The sequence below is a fragment of the Pipistrellus hanaki genome, assembly GCF_964339955.1.
Source record: "Pipistrellus hanaki genome assembly, chromosome: 2".
NCBI classification, from domain to species: domain Eukaryota; kingdom Metazoa; phylum Chordata; class Mammalia; order Chiroptera; family Vespertilionidae; genus Pipistrellus; species Pipistrellus hanaki.
This window is the reverse complement of record NC_140504.1, coordinates 38,150,568-38,174,814: the sequence shown is the minus strand read 5'-3', so window position 1 is coordinate 38,174,814 and position 24,247 is coordinate 38,150,568. Positions and strand designations below refer to the sequence as shown.

General features: G+C 40.4%; 1 protein-coding gene across 1 annotated transcript in view; it reads left to right on the top strand.

Moving 5' to 3' along the window:
- Window positions 1-2,669: 2,669 nt before the first annotated feature.
- Window positions 2,670-24,247, top strand: part of DCUN1D1 (defective in cullin neddylation 1 domain containing 1) — a 35,675-nt gene continuing 14,097 nt past the window's right edge. The window contains 4 exon segments of the mRNA XM_084874237.1: window positions 2,670-3,184; window positions 15,600-15,816; window positions 17,692-17,860; window positions 20,023-20,153. Of these exon segments, the coding sequence (XP_084730363.1) occupies window positions 2,954-3,184; window positions 15,600-15,816; window positions 17,692-17,860; window positions 20,023-20,153 (748 nt within the window). The 5' untranslated portion in view covers window positions 2,670-2,953.

The window sequence follows — 24,247 nt, the reverse complement described above, 5'->3', positions numbered from 1 at the left end:
CACAGAGCTGACTTCCCAAAGCCTAGCAAGCAGTGTGGCCTATTAGGATGTGCCCACTAAAGATTGGTGGGGAGAATGGCAGAGTCAATGGCAGTGTTGGCAGAGTCCTGGATCTCCTGATACTGGTTGGCTCCAAGAAGCATTAGGAGGCCCCCAGGAGTTGCCCAAGTTCTACTGCCTTAATAAGAACTTCAAAGTCATCAAGTTAAACTGTTGATCTGGTAGCTTATACCGGGTCGTGTTGGAGGGTGAGGTAGGGGGAAAGGGCGTTAGAAGTGAGGGTGGTAACACCTCCACTGAGGTTGATTCTGTTCTGAAACACCTTAACTTTGGGCTGATTCCTGGTTGTGATTTTGTGACGTTTGCTTTATTCTCTCTCAGTTCCTTCCTTCGTGCGTGCGTGCGTGCGTGCGTGCGTGTGTGTGTGTGTGTGTGTGTGTGTGTGTGAAAGGTGTCCCATCTCTCCAGTAGGATAGTCAGTTTCTTGCGGGCAGGGACCGCTCCAAAGAGCCTTTTGTAACTGCCTGCAGCATATTTGTCCACTGGACCCCAGCTCACTATCCTGGCACCCTCATCCTCACCAGACTTAGAACCAAGTCTGGACGGTTCACCCACCTTGACGTCCGTCAGTCGTGAAAAAAATATGTTCATTACTTCCCAAAACTTACCCTAGGAAGGGTGAACTGGTTGGGAATTTAGAGCAAACAGCTTCGCAACTTAGATACTGCAACTCCCCCCACTAGCCGCATCCAATGCGCGGGGTGCTGGCCGCCCAGTCCTCCTCGCTGGGACCCCCAGGACTCTGCTCCGGGTTTCGCCGTGGCCACTCGTGTCCGGGAAGAGCCTGCGCCACCCTGAAGGGGCACTGCGGCTCCCGCCAGGCTGGACCGAGGTCTCCTCCCGCAGGTCCACGTGGGGGACGCGATGCCGTGCAGATGCTGGGACTGGGGGTGGGGGGAGGCTTTGCCCATTTCCTGCAGCTTTTGCACGGACGGGGTGGCTCGGCATGGAGCTAGCGCCCGGTCCGCTCCCTTCCAGTGGCCCCCTCCCTGCACAGCTCCCCAGCCGCGGCTCCCGCCCCCGGAGCCCGCGTAGACCCGGCCGGGCGGTCCGCCGGCGGAAGGAGCGCAGGAAGCCGGTGTCCGGCGCCCCCTCCCCGCCGGGGCCCGCGGGCGGCGGCGGGAGGATGTCGGCGCGCGCGGAGGGCGTGCGTCGCCCCCTTGCCCCGCCGGCGTCCCCGCCCCCCCCACCCCCCGCCCGGGAGACCCCGCGCCCCGGGGAACCCCGCGCGGGGCGCCCGCCCGCCCCTCCGCCTCCCAGGCCCCGGGCTGCCTCCTCGGGCCGCGCCGCGCCGGGCCGGCCGCACTGCGCATGAGCGGGAGCCCGGCGAGCCCGTGAGAGGAGCCGCCGCCGCCGCCGCCGTCCATTCGCTGCGGAGCCGGAGGAGGAGGGGAGAGGCCTGGAGGACACCAACATGGTGAGGCACCCGGCCGCCCGCCCGCCGCCGCCGCGCACCCGCCCGCCCCGCCGCCCCGCGGCGACCCCGCCGCCCCGAGCCCGGCCCGCGGCCTGCGCGCCGCTCCCCGGCGGCCCGGCTCCCGCCGCCCCTGCCCCCGGCGCCCCTTCCCGCCGCCGCCGCTACGCGAGAGCCGGGGAGGCGGAGCGGAGCCGGGCCTAGTCGGGAGCCCGGGAGTTCGGGGCGCGGAGCGGGCCCCGGTGCCCTCGCCGGGCCGGGCGCGGGGGGAGGCGTTGGGGCGGCGGGGAGGCCGCCGGCTCCATTGTGTCTGGCCCGGACCGGGTCGCGGTTCCGGGTGCGGAGCCTCCCCCCGCCCCGGCGGAGGGAAGGGAGGACTTTGCCGGGCTCTCCTCGGCCGGCGCCGGCCCCCGGGGCTCGGGCTCGCGGGCGGGCGGGCGGGCGGGCGGCTGGCTGTGACGGGGGCGGGGGTCCCCCTTCTGCCTCCATCGCCGCTCCGCGCGTCCCCGCGGGAGAGGAGTCCCCCGGCCGGCGGCGGGGACGCTATTTACTTCCCGGCGGAGAGCCCCGGGGACGCCGGGCTTGGGGGACCGGGCGGAGGGTGGGGGGAAGAGTACGGAAGTGCAACCTGTTCTAATTTCCCGAAATGAGGAGAAACAGACTTGCTGGCTTTTTGAGCACATATTTCATGCGCTTGGGGGTGGGAGGAGTGGTTGCTTTATTAGGCCAGTTAAAAAGACCACTTGTGATTTAAAAAAAAAACAAAAAACCAACAAAACAGTTAAGTGATTTCCTCCCTTCCCTTTTTGTTTTTGTTTGGGGAATTGTTTTTGCTTGTTGGGGGGTGGGGGAGGGAGGGGGGACGGACACAACACAGTATGTAACGAGGTGGTCAAGTTATGTTTACATTTTGGAGGTGATGTACCTGGCTGACTCTGTGGGACTGACTCTTTGTGTTTCTCAGAAGCGATGCTTGTCCTTAAAGCCCGAGCCTGGGTTGCATTCCAGGCAGGTTATGGTATGAATGGACAGTAAAAATGATATTGTTGTCCGTGGGCTCACGGGCAGCATAAAGGCCCCTTTGAGGAGGGTGCGTGCGTGTGTGTGTGTGTGTGTGTGTGTGTGTGTAGTGTGTGTGTGTGTGTGTGTGTGTGTGGTGTGTGTGTGCGCGCGCGCCCGCGCTAAGGGAATGCCCAGTGTCTTTTGTTTTTAGTTGGGTCTTATTTCTGCTGAATGACACTTCTCTAAGCCCCAGCTTCCAACTCGGCAACATTTTTGGTGTCCTATAGATAGGCCGCTTCGTGCGCCATGTATTCAACATTTGTATTCTAGGGGAAATGCCATTACAGATTGGCCGCTTGTAAAGAAAACTTGGTCATAAAGTACAGGTCTGTGCTGGGATTGATAGTACGACGTTCAAAGGTCCGCTAGGGCGTCTAAGCAGTTTCTAGTTTCTTACGTATTGTGACTGTCATAGACATGACTCCTCAAGTTCCCAGACTCGTGGCATGTGGATGTATAGTAAGCCTAAAGCGAGGACATGCAACTCCCTGTGAACACCGAGAGGGCACTGAGATGGGTTCTGTTCTCGGTAACCTCCCAGCCAGCAGCATCCTGTTGAAAGCCGAGGTCCTAAGAATGCACATCACCTGTTCAGGCATTCAGGTTTCTCCTGTGCTTCACCTGAGAGTTCAGCTTGGATTGGAGCTTGTAAGCCTGTCCTTTTGTTAATATTAAATAGCTAGTTTTGGATCTTAGCCATAACTCATCTAATGATGCCAGTGGTGACAAGATATTACTAATTTAAAACTCTTCTGTGGCTGAACTCAGATCATGTCCCCAGAATTGTCTTGGTATGCTCCAGTTAGTTTAGAAACTAAATCACCGTGGGCCCTAATAGAAGTTAGGCCATAAGAATTTTCTGGTTAAAAATTGTTGTATAAGTTTCTTAAAATTGTTTCTCAATGTAGTGTTTGGGGCTCATGTTTTGTTTTGCTGTGTGTAATGCAGCCCATTGCTAGGACACGTGTTGTCAATTTGGGGGCAAGCTTAAATGATGGGATAATTGAAATATTTTGTATAAGAAAAAAGGTTCAGATAACTTTAAAAGTAATTCAGAAAGTTGACAATATTCTGTTACTTCTGAAGATCTTTTAAAAAGTGGTCAGAATTCTGGGGTTTTCTTATCTGTAAGATGACATAATTGGATTTGATGAATTCTAAAGTTCCATTCAACTATAAAAATTTTGGTTCTAATGATTTATATGTATAACCAATTTTATTGATTTCAGAGAGGAAGGGGGAGAGAGAGAAAAAGATGTCTCCTGCACGCCCCACACTCGGATCAGCCCCAATCTGGGTATGTGCCCTGACTGGGAATCAAACTGTGACCTCCTGGTTCATAGGTGGAAGCTCAATCACTGAGCCACCCACGTGACTTTTATAGAGGTGTGAGAAGTGTGTAGACTGTGTAACCTACTACATTTTTTATTCACACTGTCATAGAATTTTTAGACCTAAAATGACTCCAGAGGTCATCTATTTACTCCCCCTTCACAAAAGAAGAAATTGAGGATCAAGGAGGTTTTGAGGTTAAAGGTTGCAAAATTATTTGTTGTAGAATTGAAACTATTTTCTCCTGGCGTACTATTTCCCCCAGTATTTGTGATACAATAAGTTTGCTGACTCACATGAAATCTGTAGAAATGATTGAAAATTGGATTTGAAAATAAAATATATTACTCACTTAAAAATGAAAATCCAAGTATTATTAGTGAATATTTTAAATAACAGAATTTAAATGAATGAATGATTAATGATGTTACTGTTTTTTAATTTTTTTTAAATGTGCGGACTTTGAAATTTAAGATTGTATTTTGAACAAATACCATTGTTTATAAGTCCGAATGACCATAGGTCTGTTCAAGATTATTTCTTTAAGAACTTGTTTTACATTTGTTTGAATATATATATAAAAGCAAATTAAAGAAGGGCCTTAATTTTGATGATTATTTATTAAATACCTATTATGTGCCAGGCATTGGGGATATGGATACACACACACACACACACACACACACACACACACACACACACACACGGTAACTGAAAGATGAAAATCCCTGCTCTGGTGAGAGCTACATTTTAGTCAGCAGAGAGATGATAAACATAGTATATCTTTTTCTTCCTTACTGTGTTAGAAGGTGTTAAGTGCTATGGGAGAAAAGCCCGGTTAGGGAGGGGAATTGAGAGTGCTGGGGTGCAGTGGAAGTGGGGTTGCAAAATGATGTCTTCACTCCCAGTGAGGTGAATTTTGAGCAGACTAGGAGATGAATGAGTGACTCCCACAGAAATACAGTGGGGAGAGATTTGAGGAACATTGAGATCAGTGTTGCCGGAGCAGTTTGTATGGCCCCCCTCCCCCCCCCCCCACACACACACACAGAGTCATGTTAGCATTGGAGTAGATGAGGTCTGAGTGATGAGGAGTGGAGATGGGCATGGGTGGGCATTGAAAGGATATTGGGTTTTTATTCCAAGACAAACTGAAGGATTATGAGTGGTATGATGGGCCTTGTTTCTGCTGTTCCATAGTGTGCTACTGCAATATTATAATAATTATTTTTAAAGCAGTTTTTGAAGACAAAACCCATATTATAGTTTTCTTTACCATGAAGCTTCTGTGAGTTTTGAGTTCTCTTTAAAATGACTGTCCAATATTCAGTAAAAACTAGTTGACTGTTTTACCTAGTTAAAACAGCACAGAAATATCTTTCATAGATTGCTTTTGAATTTGTTCTAGTAGTTTGTGTATAGTTTAATGGCTACAAGCTGAAAACTGGGCCATTGGGGAGAAAGAAGGATATTAACCTTTATTGAGAACATAGTGTTTGCTGGTTAATTTAACATCGTTATTTTATTTAATCTCCACTGCAGTTTGTGAGGTAGTTACTGCTACTTCCTTTTAACATATGTGGAAATGAATATTTATCAGTTCTAAATGATGTGAGCATAAAGAGCCAGTATGTGGCAGAGCAGGGATTAGAAGCCTGGTCTCTTGTTACACACTTTACCCCCTCCTCTTAAAAAACAAACAAACAACAAACAAAAAACTCAGCAAGCACCCTTTTGGTATAGGTGTGGATTTTTTTTTTATTACCGTAGTTTCACTCTGGTTTCTTCCTTATATTGGATAGTTGTTTCCATATATAATCAAGCTATCTCACTTAAACAGTTAAGTAATTGAAAAATTAAAACTTTTGGCACATAGAGTAAAAAAGTTGAATGTAAAATAAACTCATTGCAGTAGTGGGCTTCTTTTTAAATTTTAAAACAGCTGAGCTTATTTGCGTCAAGTGGCCTCAGAGATTAGGTCCATAGTGAAAATGTGTGAAAAATCCCCCTTTTAAGTTTCAGTATGTAGTGTTCACCCTGTAATAGTGTTAGCCATGACATTTGAAGAAGAGAAATAGTTCCAAATAGGATTCAGTTGCTTTGTAGACACAAACAAGCTCTTGAATGACCTGCTGACTATCTAGTTTGCCTAGGCACTTCAGGTGTATACCCCCACCCAAGAAAAAGCAAAAACAGAAGGGAAAAATGTTCCTAAATCATCATTTATTTCTATGTGGAACCCTTTTATATAATTAGTGCGTAATCAGTGTTTAGGCTGCTTGTTTTCATTGTAAAAACTTAAGGGATTTAAAGAGGGGTTTTTTCTAAAGAACTTAACTTTGGAAAAGCACTCTTATAAATACACTTTTCAACCCTCAACACTGAACCAAGTGTTCAGCAACAGAGATAAGTTGACATGGCCCATTCCTTTGTTATATTTTTCATTTCAATAAACATTTAGAGGCTTATTTATTATTCATAAGATTCCTATAATTCTGAATTTATTAAATATCAGAATTAGGAGACTTGATTTTTTTCAGGGATCATTTATTCTTTTTATGAAACATTGCGTGACTGTTGAGTGTTAGACATTATCATAAGATCTTTAACTGTGGAACTTAAAAAACTCATTTAATTTATTTTCTTGTTAGTGACATTATTATAATTTTCTTTTTTAAATCCTCTAACGAGGATATTTTTCTATTGATTTCTTAGAGACGAAGAGAAAGAGAGAGAGAGAAATATTGCTGTAAGAGAAACGCATTGGTTGGTTGCTTCCTGCAAGCCTCCGACCAGGTTCTGGGTCAAGAAGAGCCTGCAACCGAAGTATGGCGGGCCCTTGACTGGAATCGAACCTGGGACGCTTTGGTCTGCAGGCTGACGCTGTATCCACTGAGCCAAACCAGCTAAGGCTGACTTTTTTTTTTTTTTAAAGAAAATATGTCTTCCCTGGCTGGTTTAGCTCAGTAGATGGAGCTTTGGCCTGTGGACTGAAGGGTCCCAAATTCCATTCTAGTCAGGGGCACATGCCTGGCTTGTGGGCTCAGTGTGGGGTGTGCAGGAGGCAGCCGATCAGTGAGTCTCCTCATTGATGTTTCTATCTCTCTCCCTCTCTCTTCTCTCTGAAATCAATAAAATATATATATTTAAAAAAGAAAAGATGTGTATGGAGAGGAGCTACCTTGACTGCTTGTTAAAAGTTGAAGCAGTAGGTTTGGAAGAATCAATTGAAATGTGATAACACAAGCATTTTAAGGAGGTAATTTCTACTATTATTGTAGGTAATCTGGAATTAGCAAATATAACTTTTTAATAGTCAAAACAGTTTTCTCTGAACCAGAATCAAAACAGTCCATTTACATGGTAGTCATCTTTTGAATAATCTAATTCTGTGAATGGGGGAAGAGAAAAACCTTTAAATTTCCATTAACAGAATTTTTTTTAAGCCTGTGAGAAAAGTTCTTTAAAAAAAAAAAAAAATACAGATTGTAAGTTTAGATCTTACAAGTATACTTTCTGAATTTTTTCCCAGGTGAATTGCCATAATATAAAACATCATTGGGTATACTAATTGTAAGTTTATAATAATTATATGTTATTCCATATTTGACTTGGTATAGTAGTAGTATAGCACCTCTTAAAAAAGAGTTCATTTTGTCATTCAGAGTGCAGGAAGTTTACAGATGAATGATAAGAGTCACAGGCCAAACCATAAGTAATGTTTCTAAACTGCAGATTGCCATTTAAAAGAATATGGAGGGGTTTTGTCTTAATATTTAAAATTTTACATATTTGCTTATATTTTCTGGCCATAGACTGTACATGTACATGTATTTGTATTTTCCTCTGTGTTTCAAGTCTTCTCATTGGAAAACGAAACCTAACTCTTATTGTCTCCTCTGCTATAGATTATAGTCATCTTTTAAAAAACAGACTTACCTAGTCTACAAACACATTTTTCTTCCTGTTGAATTACTCATCATAAAAATAACCTGTCTGTCTCTTTCCCCTTCCTTTTCCCTCCCAGGAAACTCTAAAAGGGAAGTTCCATCCCTAAATTAGCTTTTTCAGTTAGGTTATAAACTTAATGGGTACATTTTATTCAGAATGCAGATTGTTTACATTTGAAATGGGAACGGTTAATTGGTTATTTAACTTTTCTATAAAACTACGTGAAGAAATATTGCTCACAATTCACTTCCTTCCCCCAGTGCGCACACAGTCAGTGTTTGCCCTTTTGCCCTTTTCCTCTTTTACTTGATGTCAGTGTAGATAGAGTAAATGGAAAGACCATGCCTTGAAGTTAGGCACCAGGCTCTGTTGCCTTTCAGACAAGTCTGTGTCCTTACATAAATTGAGCTCTGAGGTTTGGCTTCCTCATTTGTAAAATGGAATCAAAGATAACCACCTTGCATAGTTGGTACACAGTAGGAGTTTAAATATTAGCTGCTAGTTTTCTGATTATAGTTATCATTCTTTCTTACTTTACCATTTACACAATTACTTTTTTTCTTTGGACTGTTTTTTATTCCTTGGTCATGCACTTATAAAGAGGGCTTACTATGTGCTAGTTACATTTCTTAGAGTTTAACCTGAATTAATGTAACCTTCATACCCTGTTTATAGATGAAGAAATTGAAGCCCTCAGAGATTAAGTTTCCCAAAATCATACAGCAATTAAGAGGCACAGGTAGGATTGAAATGCTGCCTGTCTGGCTTGAGAGTCTGCACTCTTCACTAACCATATACTGCCTCTGTACAGGTGAAAGGGGAGAGGATTTCTAGCTATTCCTCAGATTCTTAGCCTGGCTTTTTTGCAGAACTTTGCTTATTAGTTGAATTATTATTTTTTTAATTTAATAAATCTTTATTGTTCAGATTATTACAATTGTTTCTCCCCCCCCTCCCCCCCCATAGCTCCCCTCCACCAGGTTCCCACCCCACCCTCTGGGCCCCCCCCCACCCCCCCACTGTTCTCATCCATAGGTATACGATTTTTGTCCAGTCATTTCCTGCACTCCCCACAACCCTTTCCCCCTGATAATTATCAGTCCACTCCCTTTCTATGCCCCTGATTCTATTATATTCACCAGTTTATTCTGTTCCTCAGATTTTTAATTCACTTGATTTTTATATTCACTTGTTGTGAATATTTGCTGTTCATAATTTTTATCTTTACTTTTTTCTTCTTCCTTTTAAAGAATACCTTTCAGCATTTCATATAATACTAGTTTGGTGGTGATGAACTCCTTTAGCTTTTTCTTATCTGTGAAGCTCTTTATCTGCCCTTCAATTCTGAAAGATAGCTTTGCTGGGTAGAGAAATCTTGATTGTAGGTTCTCGCTATTCTTCATTTTGAATATTTCTTGTCACTCCCGTCTGGCCTGCATATTTTCTGTTGAGAAATCATCTGACAATGAGATGGGTGCTCCCTTGTAGGTTATTAACTGTTTTTCTCTTGCTGTTTGTAAGATTCTCTCTTTGTCTTTTGCTTTTGGCATTTTAATTATGATGTGGCTTGGTGTGGTCCTCTTTGGATTCCTTTTGTTTGGGGTTCTGTGTGCTTCCTGGAGTTGTAAGTAATTCTTTCCCCAGGTGGGGAAAGTTTTCAGTCATTATTTCTTTAAATGGGTTTTCAGTATTTTGCTCTCTCTCTTCTTCTGGCACCTCCATAATTCTGATGTTGGTATGCTTAAAGTTGTCCCAGAGGCTTCTTACACTATCTTCAAACTTTTGGATTCTTTTTGCTTTTCTGGTTCAGTGTTTTTTTGCTTCTTTGCATTTCAAATCTTTGACTTGATTCTTGCGTTCCTCTAGTCTGCTGTTGGGTCTCTGTATAATATTTTTTATTTCAGTCAGTGTATGTTTAGTTTCTAGTTGGTCCTTTTTCATATTCTGAAGAGTCTCGTTAAATTTATCCGCCTTTTCTAGGAAATCCTTGAAAAACCTTATAACCGTGGTTTTGAACTCTATATCCAATTATTTGTTTTCCTCCATTTCTTTCATTTGTGATCTGTTTCTTGGTGTCCACATTTTCACTGCTTCCCTGAGTTGGTAGGGTAACTTTGTGTGCTAGATTTCCTATATGGCCCACTGGGTCGGCCTCTCCAGTTACCTGAGGTGGACACTCTTGGTGCACCCCTTTGTGGACTGTGTGTATAGCCTTGTTATAGTTAAGACTTGATTGTTATTGGTATCACTGGGAGGAATTGACCTTCAGGCCAGTTGGCTGTAAGGATCAGCTGTGTCTATGCCAGGAGAACTTCTGTGCTGGAGACAGCCTTATGAGACAAGACTTGCAAAATTGCAAAAGCCTCTGTGCTCAGCTTGGATGGGGCGAAGTCTCAGGGCTGAGCAGATAGTCTTGGCTTCCCATCAGCCCTTCCCTATGAGGCCCCTGGGTCTCAGTGTTCCTTGGTAATCGCTGCAAGCACCTCTGAGAGAAAGCTGCCCTCAAGTTTAGCCCGCTGCCAGACAGTCCAGTTTCTACTCAATGAATCTGGATTCCCAGATTCTTGCTCAGAACTGGAGTTCAGCACAGTCGGATGCTTCCGGTTCCCTCCAGCTAGAGAAAGCCAGCGGTACATTCAACAGTCAGTCCTCTCTGCACGCACTTTTGTGCGCGCCTCCAGAACTCTGCCTTTCATGGCTTCCCTGAGTTTTCACCTTAGTCCAGATTTCCCTCCGTAAGAGCTTGGGTCCCTAGGTTCTCACCCGGATCTGAGGTTCAGTGCAGTCGGAACTGGAGTTCAGTGCAGTTGGGAGCTTCCGACTCCCTCCCACTAGGGAAAGCCAATGGCAACCTCAGCAATCAGTCTTCTCTTTGCCCACTCATGTGCACGCGCCTCCAGACCATTGCCTGCCGCGGCTCCCCTGAGTCTTCATGTGCCTTTCTCTCTACCTGACAGTCCAAACTTTCCCCGTATGAGCCTGGGTCCACAGGGTCTCGCCTGGAACTGGGGTTCAGTGCAGTCGGGAGCTTCCTTCTCTCTCCCGCCAGAGAAAGCCAGCCAGGCACTCGGCCGCCCTTTCTCTCTGCACGCGTGTCTCTATACCTCAGCCCTTTGCAGCTCCTATGATTCTTCATGAGTTTTTTTCTTTCTAGTTGTAGAATTTCCATTCAGCCAGCTTTCCTGTGGTTCTGGATGATGTCTGTTCTGTTTTTAGTTGTAGTTTTGAAATTGTTGTGTGAGGCTGCAGTTTAGGTGCTTACATATGCTGCCATTTTGGTTTCTCCAGTTGATTTTTTCCTGCGCTTTTGACTTCAGACCTTTAACCTATGGGAAGTGTTTTTTTTTTTTGTTTGTTTTTTATTATTATTATTATTTTTTTTATGGGTGAGTTGTATAGGATATTGCAATTCTTGACTTTATCTACTGTATACTATGTATTGTATGTGGAAAGTATGATTTTTTGGACTTAAATTAGTTCTTAAGTTTCAGATGAAGTTAAACTTAGTCATATGGAAAACACAGAGCTTTTAGTGAGAATTATGAGTGGTCATTACAGGGTTTTAATTGTTAAAACATTGTCTTTTGTGACCTATATTCATCAACTCCTGAGATAAGAATTAAGTCAAGGGTGAGAAGATGAAGATTTAGAATAATAGAAATAATAAAATATGTCTTAATTTTTTGCTTTTAAAAATATCACCCATTAAAATTATTTCATTTCAGATTGTCAAGATTTAGTTAACTAGAAAATCATTTACCATGTTGATTATTTTTCTTAAGAGAAATACTTATGTGAGAAATTTAACTTTATGATCATTGTTATTTTCTTATATAAAGTCTTTCTGAGTCCACAATTTATCACAGTAGACTTTGGAGAGTCAGTGGTAAGATATACTTGACTACATTTAAAGTATTTGTCTGATTTTTTCCCTAGATACTCTATTATTTTAAATGTGATTTTTGCTTTTCTTGAGTGAAAAAATTTACAAGCATGTGATGTTTAAGTATTAAATAATATGTATTAACAACCATTTTTTTAATTTTGGAAAGATGAGCAAATAAGTGCTTTTTATTGTCTAGAATCTAGATTATGGTAGTCCTTCTAATGTTGGTAATCTTCGATACAATCAGAAGTAGCTTTCTATTACAAGAGACAGCATTTCTTTCCCCCCTCATTTCCTTTCTTCCTCTCTGTTCCTCTTCCTCCTCCATCTCCTTTTATTTTTCTAAAATAAAAAAATAATCAGGATATATCCTGATTTTATATATTTTACTTACCACTATTGAATTTCCTTGAAAATTTAAATCTAGGTAGTTTTTACATTTGAGTACTGAATATTGTCTTACCTAATTTTATTTAGTGACCACTCTAGTTTCTTTTAAATAGATCTTAAAGTAAGTGGCATGCACTACAAGTGAGTGCTGAATCATTGTAGTTATCATATGTTTTTGGTCTTAGGAAGATTCCTCACTGGGTTTATAGTAGAAATAGAAAACATCCATCTGTTTCTTTTCCACTTCAGTTTTCTGTCCATCCTCTCATCTATAAAATAATTATTTGCTGGCTGGATACCCATTTTGTCGTCTTTAAGTTGATAACAATTACAGCCTTTGGTACCATACTCTCAAACACCTTGCCTGGTGCCCCCATATGGCTGAGGAAAAGGCAAAAGGGGTGGGAGTGTTACAGCTCTCATAAATAGGCTTGGGAGGAGGGCAGGTCAATACAGTCCACTCCAGCTTTACTCTAGGACAGCCTTTGAGATCACGGAGTTGAGAACATCCTCTTCAGTAGGACAGTGGGTGTTAAGATTTATTCTAGGCACGGAGAATAAGTAGAGAAACGATAAGAGTATATGATAAATACAAGAGGGAGGGAGAGGATACTGATCAGACTTTGAAGGAATGGGATTGCTTACTACTACTTGGCCTTGCAGGAACCCATATTATCAGTTCTCTGCCAGGTATCACTTGTTAGCTTTTATGGTGTTAGAAATGGGTAGCTGCAGACTTTTTTCTGAAACTATATTTGTATTGCCCATATACTAGAAATTTAAACCAGTTAAAATAGTTTACATATGTATATATTGATACATAGACATTATTTAATACATATACTTTTTTTTCAAATAAAATATGACCTGGAATTAAATAATTCACTTGTATAATGTTGCTGTTAGTTTGTGAGGGTAAGATGATTTTTTTATCTTTGTTCCCTCAACTTTCTAATACCTTGCTCTCTGACAGTCATTAGGAGAGTGAACAGCTCTTTTTGGAATTAACTTTAAGCTGTGTTTTTTCTTCTCTTCAACAAAAGTGATTCAAGTTCCAGGGAACAGTGCATTGGATTTAATACTTTATGATAAAACCCCAAATAATCCTGATTGTTTTGCTGCCTCCAACAACTATTAGGAGAATGGAGGGAAAGTTACACACCTTTTGGTGTATGAGATGAGGCTCCAGCCAACCTAAACACTTGTATCAGGTTTAATTAAAAAATAATTTCCAGGATGTGGCCAGTAGTTATACTTCTCAGTTAATCTCCAACACCTTGTACATTATACAGTGGTCACTGATGACCATAGGGACCCTCAGTACTTCCCTGTTCGTCAAAGAAGGATTGAAACATATATCAGGATACTATATCTTCCCAGGGAGAAAGGTATAGAAATTAAAAAAAATAGTTTTACTAACAAATATTGAAATCAAAGTGGCTTCCTTTCAGTATATTAAGTAAGACAGTTATTTTCTTTGGGATTTTATTTCATTGTAGGTTTGTTGCAATTGAATTATATCTTGAGGAGACACTTTTCAAAAAAAGAAGAATCTTAGACATTTAAGAGATGTGTTGTATAATGGGATATGACATACTTGTGTCCAGAGGTGGTAGTTATTAGTGAAATAACAGAAGGTTACTGGAGTTATAGTTTCTCCAGTTTAATGAACAGAGGTTGAAATTTTAATCTAAATCTTAAGCAATAGCATATTTACAGAGAGGAGTGTTGCTGGCAGGTCAGACTCTAGGCATAAACACTTTTCATGTTTGATTTTTGTATAGTGTTATTTTTACTTTGGAATCATATTTTTGGTAGTCTTTTTCCTGAAAATTTCAAAAGGCTTATAAATCTGTACAACAAGTAATGTGGTTTTATAGGATTACCATGACTTGGATTTATAAAACCTTTCTGTTCTTGTCTCTTTTCTACTAATAATAACCTGGATGAGTTTTGAACTAATTCTTTCAACTTCTGTTTTCTCATCTGTACAATGGGGGTTGAAGTTTGTGATCTGTCACTTTGGGTCAGATAAAAGATTCTGGGGTTCTCAGATGGTTGCTTATACCACAGGACATTGTATCTATTAATGTATGCCATACATTCTTTTCCTTCCTCCTTTTGCTGTAATAGTAGCCCAGGAAAAACCAAGTTGTTTTAAAATTTTTTATTTTATTTTTTTAGAGAGGAAGGGGAGGGGGAGAGAGAGAAAGAAGCAAACAAACATTGATCCAGCCTACAACCCATGCCATCTGCCCTGACCGGGAATCGAAACTGATACTTTGTGTTGTATGGGATGATGCTCCAGCCAACCTAACCACCTTGGCCAGAACTAACCCAAGTATTTTGCTGAGAGAGAATTTTAGGAGACAAGAATAATTGTGGAGAGGCTGACATTTCATAGAAGACTAGCTTGGGTGGGAGAGGAGGGAGAACATTGTTCTTAATAGGGGGAGAGAGTGCAGGGCCTAATTGCCTTGTTTCATTTTGCTTAGGGTTCAGTCCAGATGAGAAATGAATCAGTATCAACATAAGGCAAGTGAGAAAAGGTTATTATTACAGTAGAGAAGCTTTTTGGAGAGAGGCTATGTTAGGCTCAGGCTAAGGGGAAAAAGAGTTTCTTTCAGGGGGAAAGGGAGAATCCTGTTTACCTTTGTTGGAAGGATGCATGGTAGTTCATATTTCAAGGGCTTCTGATTATGAAATTTTATTGGTAATTATCTTGGTTTCTGAACACGACCAGGAAAATAGCAGCTACTCATAGTCTGTTGCTTTCTCACATTTGCTATAAAATAGCAAGAAAACAAGGGGTGGAGTTGGGAGGAGGATTATACTCTATTTTCTTTTTTTTAAAAATATATATTTTATTGATATTTTACAGAGAACAAGGGAGAGAGAGAGAGAGTTAGAAACATTGATGAGAGAGAGTCATCGACCAGCTGCCTCTTGCACACCCTGTACTGAGGATGTGCCCGCAACCAAGGTATATGCCCTTGACCGGAATCGAACCCGGGACCTTTCAGTCCGCAGACCGACGCTCTACCACTGAGCCAAACTGGTCTCGGCTATACTCTGTTTTTTATAGTGGGTTTTAGGACTGCAGCAAGCACCTGCTAATCTCATTGTTACCCAGGGTCATTTGATTGTTCTGGCTGGCTAGATAATGTCATCTTCCCCACCAGTTGTTATATATATGTATATCCCTTTAGAACTTCGTGCTTGATTAAGGTTTTGAGAGTAGCTATACTTCCCTTCTAGAGCCTTTATACGTGCTTTCAGGATCCACTTTTAGAAGAAATGCAGGATGATACTAAATTTTGTGTTTTAGATTTCTTAAAAATTTGTCTTTCTGATTAGTAGATAAAAAATAAATCTTGAACTAAAATGTTTTAATAAATCATGAGGAAAAAGTATTGCTGAGTGATTAGTCAGGCATATAGAAATACCACTTTGGTGTTCCATGATTTTTACATCGTGTTTCAGTTTATTTTCTGGTTTCAATAGAACAAGTTGAAATCATCGCAGAAGGATAAAGTTCGTCAGTTTATGATCTTCACACAATCTAGTGAAAAAACAGCAGTAAGTTGCCTGTCTCAAAATGACTGGAAGTTAGATGTTGCAACAGACAATTTTTTCCAAAATCCTGAACTTTATATCCGAGAGAGTGTAAAAGGATCATTGGACAGGAAGAAGTTAGAACAACTATACAATAGATACAAAGGTGAGTGTTTACTTGTAACTTCAAATATTTTGAACCAGGTGTTCCAAAGTTACATGCTGCTTAAGAGAAATAACACATAGGACATATTTATAGGTATTTATATATATGCATAATACAGAGAACACATGATATAGGTGGATATCTCAACAGAACTCTGTAGATCTTAGAATTACTTCAAAGAGATCAAAGATAAATTATTTTTCTCTTTCCACTGATAATTTTTCTTAGCTTCTTTATTTCTTCCCCCATAATAGAATTTGAGAATGAGGGTGGGGTCTTCCCCTCCCCCCCATTGGATAAAACTCAGCTGAACTGATTTTAAGAAAACCTGCGTGATAATTTTAATAACCTTTAAAGCAGCGTTTTTCAACTGCTGTTCCGCGGCACACAAGTGTGCCGCGAGATGATGCCTGGTGTGCCGTAGGTGCAGACAAGACAAGAATTTTATAATTTTTCACTATTTTGTTTACTTAATATTTCATAATAAAGTAATTATAAAATACTTTCTTTGTGTTTATTTGATTCCTATTCAAGAGAATTACTTTATATATAGTCAATATAGGCACAGAGTTAAATTTTTTAACATTTTCTAATGGTGGTGTGCCTCGTGATTTTTTTCATGAAACAAGTGTGCCTTTGCCCAAATAAGGTTGAAAAACACTGCTTTAAAGAACTTAAAAGTAATATGCTCTTTAAAATGTTTAAATAATTCAAAATAGATGAATGAAGAAAGTTAATAGTTTCTCCATTTTTTCCTTATTTATTCTCCTGAGGGAACCAGTACTTAATTCTGGTGTGGATCCTTCCGTGTCATTTTGTTTATGCAGAAATATGTATACAAAGTTTAAAATGTTTTTCCAAAAATGGACTATTTTATGCATAACTCATTCCCCCAAATCAGAAAAGTCACTTTTTTTTTGTTAGAGATGTTAGCAAAGCACACTTGGTAGCAGCGTATGAGTGCCTCTTTTTCCTTGTATTTGTCACTATTTAAAAGTTTTTCTGTCTGATAAGTAAATATTGATAGTTGGTATTTTTCTTTAATTTGAACAATAGGTATTTATATTGTTGAGATTAGGATTTAATAGCTGAGTTTATGGTTTTTCTGATACTCTCAAGAAGTAATTGCTGTGGTAGAGTGAACTTAGTTTTAAGGAAAAAAGATTTTTTTGTATAGAATACTGTTAATTTAAAATGTTTACTTAAAATATGGATGGGTTCAGTAAAAATCCTTTATATATACTGTCAGATTTTCTGAATGTGTATGAGTATGGGACATTTTTCATATGAATAAGTGAGTCTTAAAAATTAAGTGCCCATCTATATATAAAAATGGGTGGGGCAAAGTAGATATGCAGTTGTTTGTATGAAAAATAATAATTAATACAAGAACGAACTCTGTTTTGTGTACTCAAAACTGTAAAGCTACTTTTGCCCCACCCTGTGTATTCTCCTGTTCATCTTTTTTTTAGAGTTTATGTTAGTATGTAGCATGAAGTATGAATCCATCTTTTCATAATTTTATTAAATTTATTGGGGAGACATTAGTTACTAGAGTCATATAGGTTTCAAGTATACATTTCTATGATACATGATTTGTATACTGCATTGTGTGTCCACCACCCAAAGTCAAACCATTTTCATCACCATATATCAAGCTCCCTCCACCCCCCACCGCCTCCTGTTCATATTAAGAGTACTATTTTGAGGGCACATCGGCTTTGAATATTATAGGGGAGATACTTAGTAATATTGCTTCTTGTCTTTGGTCTATGTGATTATTTTTTAATGGAGCATAAAGCATTACCTTTTTAGTTTTAGAAATAGTATAATAAAGTATGGCATTAACTTAATATTGCATTGTTATTTGTGAAGATCCTCAAGATGAAAATAAAATTGGAATAGATGGTATACAACAGTTCTGTGATGACCTGGCCCTCGATCCAGCCAGCATTAGTGTGTTGATCATTGCATGGAAGTTCAGAGCAGCAACACAGTGCGAGTTCTCCAAGCAAGAGTTCATGGACGGCATGACAGAATTAGGGTGAGCACATAATTATCAAAGGAAACTAATTTCATTACTATGAGATTTACTATGGAAATGAATTATGTTATGAGTTTTTCAATGTAAACATAAATTTGTCAGCCCACAAACATTGTTATAAATAGAAATGGGCTAATATGCTAATTCCTTCCCATGTTATCCAGTTTTCTGGGTTTGTCAAGTTATCTGCATAGTTAGAACAGCCTATTCCATTTGCATTGTACTTAACATTAAAATAAATTAGTATTTTAATTAATAAAATTACTAATATTTAACATGATAATGAAACGAGCAGGTTTTAAGGTATTTAATAATATGAGGCTGCAAATTCTAAATTTATGAACAGCTCTTAAAATTTAAAATTTTACGTTACTAATCACTTTTTGTTCAGTTTATCTTGACATCTGATTAGCTTAAATGACTTGGGATAAATAAATTGAAAAGTCATGGGTAGAGGTTTTACCTATGGCCTAGTTGTCTGTATTTAATGAGGCTGCAAAAGTACTCAGTCTATGGATAGGTACCAGGCTGCCCTTTGTTTTTAGTGGATGATTATGAAATAATAATAGCTAACGTTTGTTGAACATTTATTTTATTTCAGGAACTGTGCTAAGTAAGTACTTCACCTACCTCTTCACAATAACTGTGTATGAGAAGTATTTATATATCCCCATTTTAGAGATGAGGAAACTGAGGTACAGAGAACTAGAGTTAGGTAGTATTTAGAGCCAGGATTTGATCCTAGGCATTGTGACCTTGAGCCTGAGGTGCACTGTAATCAATCAGAGTCCAGACAAGACACAAAAATATATCGGTACTTTGAATAGGTTAAATTGAAAATATTGTTTTACTATGTTAAAGGGTGAAAGAAAGCTTTGAGGTATAACAGAGGCTGCAGTTGCAAGAAACTGCCACCACCCCTGGAACTGAGGGAAATGAGTAAGCAAGGAACCTAAAAGGGAGGGCATGGCTGCTGTGGTGCCTGCCTCGTCTGCCACTCTGATGAGGAAAAACTGGCTAGAGGCCACTTGCTGTGGGGCCATGTGAGGTGCTGTCATTGGTAAACACTGCTGGGACTTCCAGCATGCTGCAACCCTTGCTCTGCAGAAAACAAACTGGAATAAGAAAAGTTCCTTTCCTCTTTCAGCCTTTCATTGCCCTCTGTTGGTAGAATCTAAAAGTGAGCCAACTGGCAAGAAAAGAAAATCTCACAATTTCTAGTCCACTACAGATAGTCACAATTTAGGGCAAAGAAGAGTGGGTTTAAAGTTGAGAGGTAATAAATTAATAACTGGCCTAGACACTGTGTTCCACAACCAAAGCCAGCCCCATCCTGAACTTGCAATTTTTTATGGTAGGACAAATGTTATTAAAATGCACTTTTTTTTTTCTTTTGAAGCTGAATTTATGTATATAACATGAACTTCCAAATCAAAATTTTAATTTACAAACAGTGATATGGGAGGCATTATAAAGAATATAGAAGGAAAATAAAAGCAAAAAGATCAGAAGAAAAATGTGGAGTGATTACTTTTGTAGACTCTATATAAGAAATAGAATATTTTTATCTTAGGGCTATTATATGAAAAGTAAGACTGGTACTTGGACCCTTTCAACTCAAGTTGAATACTTTGCAAAAAATAGAGCTTACTGTGGATTGTAACTTCAGTTGAAAATGCTAGGGCACTCAGTAGATACTTAAACTTTATATGTAACAAAACGTAACTTTTCAAGAAGAGTGCATTCACCAAAATAAGAAATTATGCTTTCAATTAGTTTGGAAGCTAGACATGTGTTTTGTTACCATCAAAGGAGTATCTACAACAGTTTAAACTGGTGATTGCTGTTGATTAGTGCACATTCTCATCTGTTCACGACAGCTGACTTCTACATTTCAGGTGTGTTAATAGTTCAGTGAGATATGTAATTAAAGTAATGGCCCATTTCTTTCCAAAATAGTAATTATTTCTAGCATTTAATCACTCCAGACCTTTCTTCCTCTAACTAAACCCATACTTGTTTATGTAATGTAAAAAGAGAATGACAGCTGTCTGATTTTTAAAAAGTTCTGTGAAATAAAGATAAGCTATCATAGGAATAAGTTAAGTCCTTAATTTATAGTGAAAAAGTTTATCTTTTATAAACTTAATTTTACAATGTAGATGTGACAGCATAGAAAAACTAAAGGCCCAGATACCCAAGATGGAACAAGAATTGAAAGAACCAGGACGATTTAAGGATTTTTACCAGTTTACTTTTAATTTTGCAAAGAATCCAGGACAAAAAGGATTAGGTAAGAATTTTTAAAAATTATATTTGGTGTTTCAAATACATTGACAGTATCACTTTTGTTTTGTAATAGAAAGTTACGTGTTTTGAGCAAAAAATATGAAAATAACATTTCCTGAAAAGCAGTGAGAAACAGTGAACTTCTGGTGACTCGGCCAGTACTAAGCACATTCAGAAATAGGGTTGGTTACCCTGGATATCATATCTGAACCACTGATTTTTTTTTTTTTTAAAGAACTGTACAGAAAATAAATAGTTGTTAAAATTCCCCTGATATATGTATGTTCATTTGTTTATTTCCCAGAAAATATTATAGAAATTTAGGATCATAAGTTATTTCACTATAAATCTGTAGAATAGCATTATAGGATTTGTGAATCATAAAATAATTTATTTGGAAACTGTAAGAAAGAATTAAAAAAGATGATTATCATTCATAGTCTTATCCTGAAATAACTACTGTTAACAATTTAGATTAATCTATACTGTATGTCATATCTATACATTTGGGGGTGGCATAGAGAATATGGAACTAAAAGCTATAGTGTAATTTCCGGTTTACCCAGAAAGATTGGACAGTAGCAGATAATATAAAATAACGTGTGTGTGAGGGTTTTAGATAAAAGTGGAAGTGAGTAAAAGTTGGAATGGTTGGGACATGCTTCCTGGGAAGATGGGATGTGACTAAAGGGTTTGCTTTGGCTGGGCCAGGGAAGATAGAAGGTGTTCCAGTGAGAGGGTAGTTACGAATGAGGGTCTGAAACTTGAGAAATAAACTTGGCTTTGTGGGAGCCAGAAAATGTTGACTTGATTTTAGTGCTTGTTTAGAGATTAAATTGGTGAAACACATTAAGGCTCAGTAACCACAGGCTTCTTTTAAAAACCGTACAGAAAGGTTTGCATTGGAATTTGTGGGCAATGGGGAGGCACTGAAGATTTTGATGATAGCAGTAACTTCCATTTAACATGAGCTTTCAGTATGCCTGGCAGTGTGCTAAGAACTTTACATACACTGCCACATTTAATGTTTAACAACTTCATGGAGTTATCATTTCATTCAATAATTCACCACTTGCAGTGTCCCAGGTACATAATAATAGAACACTAGCCATATTTTTATTCTTTGCAGATAAGGAAACTGAGACTCAGGTAGGTTAAATAAGTTACCTATTGATTGAAGTGAGTTTGTTGTTTTATTTTGAATATACAGTCATTGGAGAGGCTATTAGGAGTCTCTTGTACTAATTCTTTGTATTTTAGATAAGAGAGGGGAAAAAGCATTGAGAAAAAGATACCTGAATAGGGATTAGACTGAGGAAGTGATTGAACATTAGTGAGAAAGGGATGAATGTAGAACATTTGCATGGAAGAATTGACTTAAAGAGTGACCAAACCTGAAACTGATTAAAGGTTTATAAAATATCTGTAAAGCAAAATTCTAAACAATGAAGCCTCATTTCCAACTGATTCTTCAGTTTAGGTTGGATATTTTTACAGAAAAGTTTCTCATTTTGCAGATGAAATGAGCTGGTACACCTAGGGTTGGTTTTTCTATCTTCTATCTGTGGCCACCAGTTAACTGGGCTATTTTTTCTTATCTTTTGCTTTCCACATGTAGAAACCAATTAAAGTGTTTAATTTATATGTATACACTAAGATAATTATTTGTTATGTTTGGAAATACAACAATATTTTGGTAAGATTAAACAAAATGTGAATATTGATGATTTAAAGGGGATGAATCTATTTCTTAATCCCCTAACCCTTACTGGAGTACAAAATAAATAATATTTTTGGGTGAATATGTAGTTTTCTGTTATTGAATCTTGGTTTTCATTATATGATGAAAATAAAGCAAAACTAAACTTTCATAGCTAATTGGAAATAATATGGTAAATTGGATTTTTAGATTACAGAAAAAATTAAGAAAGATTATGTAGAGGAATTAAGTTTAAAAGTTATGTTTATTCTTTTATGTAGTAGGTATTGAGCTTAAGAAAAATGTAATACTATTTAATGGGTATAACGTTTTTGTTTTGCAAGATGAAAAGAGTTCTGAAGATTAGTTATACAACAGTGTGAATATACCCAACACTACTGAATTGCACACTTAAAAATGCTTATGATGATACATTTCATGTTTTATATATTTAACAACAATTTTCAAATTTGTTTTTAAGCTCCCCCAAGCCACAGAGTGTACAACAGAGTGAGCCATAATCTAAAATACGGTCTTCAGTTAATAATATACCTATATTGGCTTATCAATTGCAAGATGTTAAAAATACTGGAAATGGGGGGAAGAGAGGGAGAGGTTTTGGGTATGTCTCTGCACTTTTCCCTCAATTTTTCCCCATAAACTTGAAACTAAAACTAAAAGTGTCTTAATTAAAAAAAGAAAACTGAAGTAAGTCATAGTTTCCTTTTTTTGTTTTGCAATGATGTTGGGTGTCAGGAAATGTCATGACTTATTTAGTTGAAGAACTTGATTAAAAAAAACAAAACAGTTTTCTTGATAGCCTTTCCAAGGGTTTACAGCACATGTGTCAAACACAAGGCCTGCGGGCCAAATCCAGCCCGCCAGGCCTTGCAATGTGGCCCGCACCGCGCTGTCATCACTGCACTCCGCTGTCAGTTTATGACATCGTCAGTTTATGACTGTTCAGTAAACCATTTGGCCCGCGATTTAGGCTGGATTTTAGATTTTGGCCCCTTCTCTGATTGAGTTTGACACCCCTAGTTTACAGGGTTCATATATTGAAGTATTTGGCAGAGAGTAACTAGAAGATCATAGGAGTGGAAGTGAGGTCCAGAACAAACTGGCAAAGAGTAACAGTGACAGCACTGTGGTTTATTCATATGCTAGAGGCCTGGTGCACCAAGTTCATGCACTGGGTGTGGGGGGTGTCCGTCAGCCTGGCTGTCCCTCTTGCAGTCCAGGACTCCTCGCTTCTTACTGCTCGCTGCTCCTTACTACTTGCCTCACTGCTCCTTAACGCTGCTGCAGAGGCAGGAGAAGCTCCTGCCACTGCCACTGCGCTCACCAGCTGTGAGCCCTGTGGGAGCTCACTGACCACCAGGGGTAGCCCTGCATTATCGTCTGCCCCCTGGTGGTCAGTGCGCAACATGGCAACCTGTCATTTTCGTCGTTCTACTTTAACAGTCGCTTAGGCTTTTATAGAATAGAGGCCTGGTACAATAATTTGTGCACAGTGGGGTTTGGCTGGCCTGCCCCTATTGCGGCCGATTGGGCCAGGCTGGCGAGGGGTAGGGGCTGCAGGTGGTTGGCAGGCTGGCCCTGCCCCCAGTTGGAGTAGGGGGATGCTGATTGGGGGCGGGGTGGCCAGGGGGAGGGGCTGCGGGAAGTTGGGGCTCTGGTACCGCCCTGATTGGGGTGGGGGGATTTTTCAGGGGCGGGGCCAGCCGGGAGGAGGGCCACAGGCAGTTGGCCATCCCTGCCCCCTGGTCGAACTCTTAGTTGAGGGGACAATCTACATATTAACCTTTTATCATGTAGGATTATTATATAGGACTAGAGATCCAGCACGTGAAAACTCGTGACTCCGCCCACCATATGTTCCTCACCCACCCACAACCTAAACTACCCTGCCTCCACAACCTAAACTCTCCACCCAGAGCTTGAGTGTGCCTGGCTCTGCCCCTGACCCCTCCAGCCTTCTTTGGCCTCTTCAGGTTCCGCCCTCGGTTGCTTCAGACTGGTCCCAGGCGCCTCCTCCAGGTGCCTCCCTATTTCTGCCCCGTCTCTGGAGCAAAGGTCTTTGGAGCAACGTGGCGGCTTCGCCCGTCATGGCGGGGAGGAGAGCTGGAAGCCTCACGCCTGCTGCAGGGTTTCGAGCGCCGCTTCCTGGCAGCACGCTGTTCTTCCCCTGGCTGGAAGGGGCATGCTGAGTGCGAGCGGTGGGTGGGTGGTGAAGGATTGGTGAGGGGGACGCTCTGGGCGCTCACCCCCGCCCTCCCCACCATGGGATGGTCCCGCCTTCTCCGGCGCCTCCCCGATTTCACCCTTTTCTCTGGAGCAATGCAGTGGCTCCGCCCCACTGGGCACACACATGCAGCCGCCTCCTGATCTGTTGTTAT